The sequence below is a fragment of the Miscanthus floridulus genome, chromosome 2 (assembly GCF_019320115.1).
Source record: "Miscanthus floridulus cultivar M001 chromosome 2, ASM1932011v1, whole genome shotgun sequence".
In the NCBI taxonomy this organism is placed as follows: Eukaryota; Viridiplantae; Streptophyta; class Magnoliopsida; order Poales; family Poaceae; genus Miscanthus; species Miscanthus floridulus.
In genome coordinates, this window is record NC_089581.1 from 90,373,862 (window position 1) to 90,383,936 (window position 10,075).

The 10,075-nt window shown below is 42.9% G+C and overlaps 1 protein-coding gene across 2 annotated transcripts; it reads left to right on the plus strand.

Annotated features, from left to right (window-relative positions):
* The first annotated feature begins 5,139 nt into the window (after positions 1-5,139).
* LOC136539194 (probable chromo domain-containing protein LHP1) lies at positions 5,140-9,288 on the plus strand. Of its 2 annotated transcripts, XR_010779591.1 has the most exons (6): positions 5,140-5,594; positions 6,264-6,350; positions 6,437-7,123; positions 7,372-7,459; positions 8,839-8,899; positions 8,980-9,288. XR_010779591.1 is itself a non-coding variant. In XM_066531132.1 (5 exons), exons 1-5 carry the CDS (start codon positions 5,323-5,325, stop codon positions 9,025-9,027), a joined length of 1,155 nt encoding a protein of 384 aa, XP_066387229.1. In that variant the 5' UTR covers positions 5,140-5,322; the 3' UTR covers positions 9,028-9,288. The 2 variants fall into 2 exon arrangements, 1 of the variants encoding a protein (XP_066387229.1); XM_066531132.1 differs by lacking the exon at positions 7,372-7,459.
* Positions 9,289-10,075: the final 787 nt, after the last annotated feature.

Genomic DNA, 10,075 nt, shown 5'->3' on the forward strand with positions numbered 1-10,075 from the left:
TGAACTTGTCGAGATCAGGTCTAGTGCTAAGAACACGGTGTGTGTGAACCCATCGATTTTCTGTCTAGTCTTGCTATGGTCTACTTGTGTTGTAGTCTAACACAAATGAAGCACAGGAAACATCTGAGAAGAATAAGCGAAACCATGCAAAAGTGAAGTACCACCAGGCTATAGGATCTTGCTCTATGTTGTCCAGCTGCAAAAATTTATAAGTGATGGTTGTGTTTTATTGTTACTCTTCCTTTGTATAAATATAAATAGAAACTCGTGTGCAATGTAAACAGAAGGAGAACAAGAGGAAGCCAGCAGAACATGATCAAGGACTTGAAGAACAACATGGACCACCTAATGAAGATGTTAATGTTGTGAAAGTCTTTAGGGACTTCCGTACTAGTAGTAAAAGGGCCTGAGCGATGCTGTAAGAGCAGTAGTTGTAAGTACCTTCTTTTGCTTTCCTTGAAATCTACTAAAGCCAATGCTATAAAAGAAGGAAACGTAGCAGGAGCCTAGTGTTCTAGAAATCTACTAAAATCTACTAAAGCTTATGTAATCTCTACTAGTAGTAGACTGAGAAAGACCTATGCATTACTTGTTATGAATTAATCTCTTGGGTTTTCAATTGAAGTCATCTTCCACTATCTGTAACCTAATGTTTTACTGATTGAATTTTGTAGGAAGCTATGGAAACTATACAAGCAGAATCTATTGCTGATGGGCAGCAACCAATGACAAGTACTGATATTGTTTGCAAGGTCCTCTACGTCTCCTAGGGCAAGGCCACCTCTCAAGGAAGTGGCAACAACCTTTTTTTAAAGAATGCGGGTATCCAGACAAGCTCCACCAGAGCAAAAACATTGGCGGAGAGAACGCTTTGGGAATAGCTTGCTGTTGAACAGGAAAGTTCCGCTGCCCTCATCAATCAAGTGGATGAACTTAAGAGGAAGATAGAAAAGACTAAAAGGGAGTTTGAGAAATACAAGAAACAGCAACAGGAGGAGTACAATAATCTCCATGAGCTATGCACGCATTTCAACTCTTTTGGTAACTCTCAGTTTTCAACCCCTACGGCTTGATGTAGTGAACATTTGTGGTTTGATGTGTGGACTCATGTGCCAGTTTGATGGGTGGACTCGTATGCCATTTTGATGTAGTGATACTCTATCAGTGGCTTGCTGCTGACGTGTGAAATGTTAATTGTTGTTATTTGATTACCAGGCTAAATAGTTATGTATTCAATCGTGTGCAGTAGTGATGATCTCGAATTACTTCTATGATGAATTGATTGTACTCCACACGGTAGAGCTAGGACAGGCCACGTGATCAAATAAAAATGCAGCATGTGGATGAACCAGCGCCTGACATGTGAAATAGCTAGGGCATGACACATGGGCTATTAAAAATCTGACACGTGGAAGGAAGTCGTCAAGCCACGTGGCCGAATAAAACTATGAAACATGGACGGACAACACCGTGACGTGTGGGGACCAATAAAAATATGACACATGGTCCAATAAAGAAGTGACACGTGACCCAACCACAACATGACATATGTGCCAATAGAAAACTAACATGTGGAACAACAAGGACCCGACACGTGGTCCAGTAAGAACCTGAAACATAGAAGAACCAAAGATGGCCACATTCTACAATAAGAAGGTGACACGTACCCAAACCATCTTCAATGCAACTGGCTATAGCATGTATACGTGGAAAGCATGTCCAATGGAAGTACCCACCAGTGTGGCAGGCTACCACGCATGCCAAAATAGTTCTAAGATGGGTTGTTTCTCGTCAGAGATCAAGCCATTTCTATGACGATGTTTTCGGATTCGTCACGGAAGTTCAAGTGTGATGCGCTTTCTATGCTGAGCCATTTTTCATCATAAATAAAAAATTATGATGAATTTGGCTTCTTTAGTGACGAAAGCTATTCGTCATGAAAGTGCAGATTCCTAGTAGTGCAAGTAGAGTGACAACTATGAGGTTCTCTATAGTCCACCTCCCATTTGTAGGACTAGTAAGACATGTGCCATGAGGGAGGAAGTCATACTCTGTTTATGCTCCTCTTTAGAGATGTCCCTTATGCATGAATATAGAGCTAATATTTTGTTATAAGTACATATGCTTGTAGCAAGAATATCATAGGAATCTACCTTACCCATTATACACCCAAGTTGTCATGTTTATCTAATCATTAATGATCTATCCCCTAAGTGTCCTTATGCTTAATTCCTATCTTTACATTTACCTCTGCTCTAGCCATACTAGTATGTTGATAGATATACTTTTATTATCCAATAAATCTTTATTCCATTGTTTCCTTGTGGTAGAATATAAATAACGATACCTAGAATACTCCCGGTGAAATGCTACAATGATAGTCTGTGCGCTTGCAGAATCCTTAATATTATATTTGCACTCACAACCATCAACAGACCCCATGGTCCAAAGGGTGGTCGTCCTTCTCTGTCATGGAGGAGTGTGCGTGGTGCATGCGCGTCTTGTCAGGGCAGGTGCATTTAATGCGCCAACCACCTCTAGTGCTTTCTGAGCGGTCGAGGGCAAAGGTGGTCGAGGCGGCTGCACGCCGCATGGTTTTGAGAAGAGAAGGTAGGCCGCATACCTTATGGTCGAGGGTAAGAGTGTTCAAGGTGGGCCACAGATGCTGGGCCATGGCTAACTAGGGCACCCTGAGTGTTTTGTTAGCCATGCCGTGGGGCACCCCGAGTATGTGCCCACAACATAACTGGACTGAGGTAGTTCCTTTAAAGAAAATGACACACAAGGAGGTAATTGAGTTTATTACTAAGCATATCATACATAGATTCAGCATCCCTCAAACATTAACTTTAGATCTAGGGACCTCATTTGTGTTGATAGAGGTACATGATTTTTCGAATTATATAAGATTAAGTTGCTCAATTCATCTCCATACTATGCTCAAGCTAATGGTCAAGCCAAGTCTAGTGATAAGACTTTGATCAAGCTCATTAAAAAGAAGATTGAGGATAATCCAAGGAGGTGGCATGACGTTTTGTCCGTAGCTCTATGGGAACATCGCATATCTAGGGATGGTGCTACAAATGTTACTCCTTTTGAGTTGGTATATGAACAAAAAGTTGTGTTACCCATTGAGGTGAATTTGTATGCATATAGGTTTGCTAAACAAAATAATTTATCCATTGTCATGTATCATGATTTGATAATGGATAATGTCAATGAGGTGGCTGACAAAAAGATTATTAGCTCTCAAGGAGATGGAGAAAGACAAGGCTCAGGTTGCCAAAGCTATAACTAGAAAGTGAAAAGCAAGTCATTCCAAGTTGAAGATTTAGTGTGGAAAACCATACTACCACTTGGGGTGAGGAGCAACAAATTTGGCAAGTTGTCACCAAGTTGGGAAGGTCCGTATAGAGTGATCAAAGTGATATTTAGGAATTCATATCTACCGGAGACGTTGCAAAGTGATAGTCTTCCTAGAGCAATTAACAGAAGATACTTGAAAAATGTACCAAGTGTTTGACAAGAAGCCTAGAGCGCTCTCCAAACAATGGCTGATACATGTATTGCCCTTAGAATAAATATGGCCGGTGTATACATCACCCTTAGATACTAGATAGCCAATGAGTTGGGCATCGTTGCTATTTAGTGCTTTAATTATGTTTTCAAGTTAATGCTTCATTCACCTAAAAACAGCGGAGCACATGATGACACTTAAAAATGTCTCGACATGGAATATGGCAACATCAATAAGTCATGGCATCTCAGAGGTCTTGGAAAATATTTGGCGCAACAAACAATGAAAGAATCAAGTAAAAAAAGGAGACGACACCTATCCTAGCAGAGTCGACTTGGTTGGCTCACCAAGCTGGCTTAGCTGGTTCATCAAGCCCTAGTCGGCTTAGTCTACTTCCCCCTGCTACAGGGCGAGCCATAGTGCTCAAGCCCGTGAAAACCGGCTTAGCTAAGCCAACTTTTCTTGCGGTTCCGAGTTGGTTTGGTTTTCAAATCAGTTTTGGATCTATTTTTGGTGTGGAAAACTTGGAGAATGCATTTTGGACTTGTTTCCTACTGGGATAACACAACCCGTCTATATATACATGAAAGGATCATGGCCGATTGAGGATCCCAACTTCCAATTGTAAACAATACATCTACTACACCATTTTTACACCTTCCTCTCCCTACCTGAGTGTTCGTCACATCTCTCAGTGAGATTTGTTGGCGTCCTATGTGGCCTTGCTGACCCTAGGATAACATTCATGTGCTCCTCCCTAATGGGTCTTCCCGGGAGGTGTTAAGGAGTTTACCAGGTGAAGAACGGGCTCAATATCGGCCTAACTGGTCTGTAGATCGGTTTTCGTCGGTTCACTGCGTTCTTGCTACGATAAGGTCGTGTGTCGACCGCGGACGTGCTAGCCCATGCTGGCGTGTGATCTAGAGCACCATCTGGCATCAACAAGCGCGTTGGATGGCAGCACTAAAATAGGAGCAGTGGAGGCGACGCTGCATGTGGGATGATGACGCGTGACTCATACGGTGGTGGCGTCGGGCGACATGTGTTTTTTTCTCTTGAATGATCGACGAAACAAGAGCGTAGGTGAGGAGTGGGCCGAAAAGACGGAACATGATCCGAATGGTTGGGCCTTAATAAAATGGGCGAGATGAAAGGATGTGACAAAAAAAATACTCTTTAATAATAGGTATACGTAGATATAGGCTAATGCCACGCCGGACACATGCACCCTCAGGGGTAAAAACGGAAACGATTAAGGCCTCGTTTGTCAGGGCTTCTCTACCGGCTTCAGGAGCCGTTTGGAGCTGTTTTCTACCAAACAGGGTAAAGTAAAATAGCTTCACTTGTGAAACCCCTAAAACCATGCTCTCACAGTGATTTGGGGTGGGATGGAGCCAAAAAAAAGTAGCTTCTCCCGGCTTCTCCTCCAGGCTCCTAAAAACATGCTCTCACAAGAAATCTATTTTGCCAAATAGTTTACCAAACCCACTTCAGCTCCATCGATGGAACTATTCGTTTAGCTGAAGCAAAAAAAAAAATAGCTTCACCAGTGAAGTGAAGCCCTGTCAAACGTGGCCTAAGTACTTATAGCCACAAGGGCGGCTGCTGCCTGTGCTACAGAAGCGTCACGCCGTTCGGAGCCTTGCCCTGCGCCCCTGAACGAGCCTTGTTCCTCCCGGACCCCTCCAAGAAAAGGCGGCTCCAACAACCAGAGCGCTCATCAGCAAAATCTGTACAAGATCCGCCCTCGATTTGGGTAGCACGAGTGAACGTGAGGCCGGGCCGTCGAGTGGAACAAGTTCGCCATGGGGCGGAACAGGAAGGAGTCAGGCTATCCGACGGCGGCTCTAGAGGAGGAGCAAGAAGAGGCGGAGGAACATACTGAGGAGGGCGACGAGGAAGAGGGGGAGGAACAGACGGAGGAGGGGTCTGGTGGGGAGGATCAGGCCGAGGCTGAGGCGGAGACGCCGGCACAGGAAGCAGTGGAGCCGCCGAAGCTGGCCGAGGGCTTCTACGAGATTGAGGCCATCCGCCGCCGCCGCCTCCGCAAGGGCCAGCTTCAATACCTCGTCAAGTGGTCGGTGGCGGCCCTTGCTCTCCCAAATCCCAATTTTTCCCCTTTTTGCAATTTTCCCCTAGGCGTAGCGCTTCGTCTTCCTTGATTCTTGCTTGGACGGTAGTCCAGATTCTTGCGCAGTTAGTACCGTTTGGGCGTGGTTTAGTGTTTAATACACCACATTTGTTTGTTGTTTGATGGGATGGTGACTCTCGAAGTAGGTTGAGTTCAAGGGCACTGGAAACTATCGTTTTTTTATTGGTTCGTGCAATGCGTTTTCCTTGTCTATTTGTTTTTATTCAAATATCATCATGGCTCGTGGACGTATCTAGTACGATGTAGATGCTAAGTCATGAACTCCACATTCAAGAATGGATGTTTGGCATTGGAGCAATGCTCTACTGAAGCAATTTCTGTGATTTTGAACACAACTATTCCATTCTCTTTTTAAATAGAGCGCGCGTTGCAGCATTTGCAATTTGGTGGCCAACTTTGGTAGTCATTGAGTCATGTCTTCCTCTAACTTCATGTTTGCTTCATTAAATAGATTCATTGTGTAATGCATAGTTGCTCTTTCTTTCCTTGATTGAGAACTACGGATTTGAAAGCTGAATGTTGTGTATATGCATGTTTACTGCATATATATTACTGCTGATACTGTATTCCTACCAATTTGATGTGATTTAAAAGGCGTGGGTGGCCGGAGAGTGCGAACACATGGGAACCCCTTGAAAACCTGAAGGCCTGTTCCGACATTGTTGATGCTTTCAATAAGCGGTATGAATGTGTATTGCTTCTGTTCAGCATTAGATTCACATGCGCAGCTGAATAACATTGTTTGCTGGTTGTTTTATGAAACACAGGTCAAGGTCGCCCAGGTCCTCTCGAAAGCGAAAGCGTAAGGCTGCAACAACTCCAACATCCGATCCTAACCCTTCTCGTGGCAAACGTGGCCGACCACCTCGGTCGGAGGCCCGGAGCATGCAAGGCATACATGCCTCAGAAGTGAAGAAACTGCCCTGCAGGACAAGTAGTAGGAGAGCAAATAATAATAGTAACAAGACCTCACCTGGGGGCCTTGATGCATCAGTGAACTTGCTTGGGCAAAGAGTAGTACAGGAGGGTAGTTCTGGTGTGGTCTCAGTTGGGTTTCTGTCTCAAGGGGCTCCCTTATCTGTTAGCTTGACTGACCAACAAGATGTGCAGCACCCTGCTAATGGTTCATTGAAGGTGGACAATTCAATACGAGCAACCCCACCTCAGGGTGGACAGGTGACAGGTGCCAAGAAGCGCAAGTCTGGATGTGTCAGAAGGTTCAAGCAGGATGAAGTAACACAGGAGCAAGGAGATATCCGTGATCGCACGAGTGACAAGCCAGGCAATGAGACTGTTGATTCCACAGAAGGAGAAACTGGTGATAAGAACAAGGGGGAGGACTCTGGCAACCAAATTCATATGCCTAAGATCATTAAGATCATCAAGCCAGTTCGCTATTTTGCCACAGTTATGGATGGTGTGCAGCAAGTTGCAATAACATTCAAGGCACTCAGGTCATAGCTTCTTTCTTAGTTCGCGGATCTTATTTTCTGAATCTCTAGAAAAGTTTCGTGTTCACATGCTGACGGTGCTTGGTATTTTGGCATTGCTCCCTTTCAAATTAGAGCGCTATCATCACAAGGAATGATACTTTATGCAACATATAGTGATAAAACCACATGTTCACACAGTAGAGTGCTTGGTTTGCTATTCTTCGCTGGAGTCACCTAAATGTTTTTTTGTATACTTTGAACCAATTCAGGATTGAGGAGTAACTGTAAAGAGAAATTTGCATCCAATCTGGGTTTTGATATTATCGCCTGCTTATTGTCTTATCTGAAGGCACTAAGGTGATGGTGCAATAAGTTGTTTAATTTAAATCATAGAATGATTTATCTCTGCTGTAGTGTACATTTAAAGATCTGTTTTCATGCCTTTTTTTTCATTTTACTTCTTGTGCACTGGATTTTCAAATCAATTACTTTTACTTATAATCTTGGGTTATGGTAGAATTGTCTTCAAGTTAATTTGTTTGATTGAGTTTTGAATGGAATTGATTGGATAATATAAGTATGCTAACTTTACAAAGATAATCTGGGAGGCCTTCATTTAAAAACTTGAAATGTGCATTTGTTGATTCTGTTACATCTGAATTTAGGGGATTGCATACTTTTATACATGATTCACTGTCTAAAGACATTAGTGTCCAACAGCAAAGATTATAATTGGGCATTGTCTGTAGCAGCTCTAGGTATAACAAATGGTTATACTATTGCATCATACAGTCATAATGAATTGTTTGTTGTCCTGTGTTTTGGAGCTGGCCTCGAAGGTACTGGCTTGACTTGGTTATTGGTATGAGTCGCCGGTGCTATACTTGATAGAGCTTTGTCTAGTTAATACTACAATATTGGTTTAGGTAATTTGGGAGCTTAAAATGTGCATTTGAAGATTCCAGTGTTCCTCAACTTTGGGAACTACATTCTCAGCCATTCAGTTCCAAGCAAGTTGTGGTAGGCTATAGTTGAAACCCAACAAGAGCCCGTAAACTCGGTTTAGGCACGTCAATAGCTGCTTTGTTGTTTAATACATATTGGTATGAAACCCTACTATATATCCAGTATAGAAGTGGTTGGTGTGCATCAAATTTGAGAAATCGTGTGTTCCAAAGCATGCAACACAGTATTTTGTGGGTTCTTATAGTATCAATAAAATATTCTTTTGTCTCATAGATTGCTGTATTATTAAAGTCACTAACTGTATTGTGAATTATTGTAGTCAGGTCAAATGCCCTTTCAAAATGGTTTTGCACTAAACAATGAGCACTCTGTTCTACAAGAAAAGAACACTCAAGCTCTTCCATTTTGAAACCTCGATGGTGGTATTCTATGTATTCAAATAAAGAAAAGAGGTCTATGGCCTTAGTCAAAAGGGAGATTACATAGCTTTGGAGGTAGCATATCAATCCGGCATTAAAATGCAGAACCTTTGAAGGCATTATGTTGAATTGGACTAACTGATGTTCTGATAACTCATCATGGAGGAGCAGTCGTCCTATGTTTAAGTTTTTATCCTGCATTGTTATTGCTGTTGAGTGTGTGTGTGTGGTTTCTATCTCTAAATTCTGACTATCATGAAGTGGTTTACATGTCTTGGCAACATAACACCCTTGCACGTGTCTTTGATATAAGGTTTGCTGAACATTTCTCCTGACCAACATGATCAACAGGTCTGACGGAGAGGAGGTATTCGTGGATGACAAGCAGTTGAAAGCTAAGGAGCCCCTGGTGGTATGACCTCATTGTCTTCTCATTTCACTTGATGAAGGAAGATGTAATGACACCACAACAATTATTATTCTGGTTTGCAGCTTATTAATTACTATGAGCAACACCTTCGCTATAACCCCACCTCGTGAGAAGGATGCATTGACGCCGCTGTGTTTCAGTTGCTTGTGCTGCACCTATGTTTGGAACCGATGGAGATGTATTTAAATGTAGTATTTTTTTGTGCTAGATATATCTGTTGCTCTATTTGAGTAAGTAGATGATTAGTCTGCACTCTTCTCATTTAGTGGTCATTTTGACTTTCTGAGTGCAAGTAAAATATTGACAGCATGGTTTGCCAGACGAACTGCTCGCTATTGTGTGTATTATATGCTAAGAAGTTAGTTGCTTTATTGTACCCGCTGTGCTGGTGATTGGAGTTTTTTGATCAGCAAATTTGATAGCATCGTCGTTAAGCATTTCATTTCCAGCAAGTTTGAACCAATTCCACCGTGTGCTTTCTTTGGGCATTTGGCAAGGTCATCTATGCCGGACATGTTAAGGTGGCGTATTCGGGTTGATTTGTTTGGGGTGCGATAGCGTTTCATGTCCAGGTTTTGAGACATGCTAACCGATTGACCGTTGTGGTCTACATGTCTCAGCGTATGTTACCCATCCTGCGATCATGCAGGCTTGCAAAAGATTGTATCGAGGACTCGATAATGCTTTGTTTATTCTTACTATTTCAGTTTAGTCTATTTTTGAAAGAGTTCTACATTTGGACCCCTTAAGAAAATATTTGCAGAAATGGACTCTTACCTATGCACCAAAGTTCTCGGCACTGCGCTACTTGGCACTGAGGCAAGGGTGGGCGCCGTGGCCCATGGCGCCCACTTCGACGTCGAGACTTGTGGGGCCAGTTTGGATTACTCTGGATGGAGCTGCCTGGACCAGGCAAGGCTCTAGGCATTCGATTTTGGATGCATGGGTTTACGATTGGATGCGCATCAGGGCACCGACCAAACATGCCCGTAGTGGCGAGGCCAGGGCAAAAATGTTATGTAATTTGCTCTTGTACTGCTATTGGTTCTGTGCCTGGTTGGGGCTACCACATACTCAAAGGCGTTAACAAATCTAGATTGCATGGAGAAGCAAATATGTAGTGATTAGTGCAGAAACAAGACCAAAATTGCATCCGCA

Bases quoted from the DNA above. Each gene is read 5' to 3' on its own strand.
- LOC136539194 (XM_066531132.1), top strand. From the start codon at position 5,323: ATGGGGCGGAACAGGAAGGAGTCAGGCTATCCGACGGCGGCTCTAGAG. The intron at 5,595-6,263 runs GTCGGTGGCGGC...GTGATTTAAAAG, and splicing joins CTTCAATACCTCGTCAAGTG to GCGTGGGTGGCCGGAGAGTG. The intron at 7,124-8,838 runs GTCATAGCTTCT...CATGATCAACAG, and splicing joins ATAACATTCAAGGCACTCAG to GTCTGACGGAGAGGAGGTAT.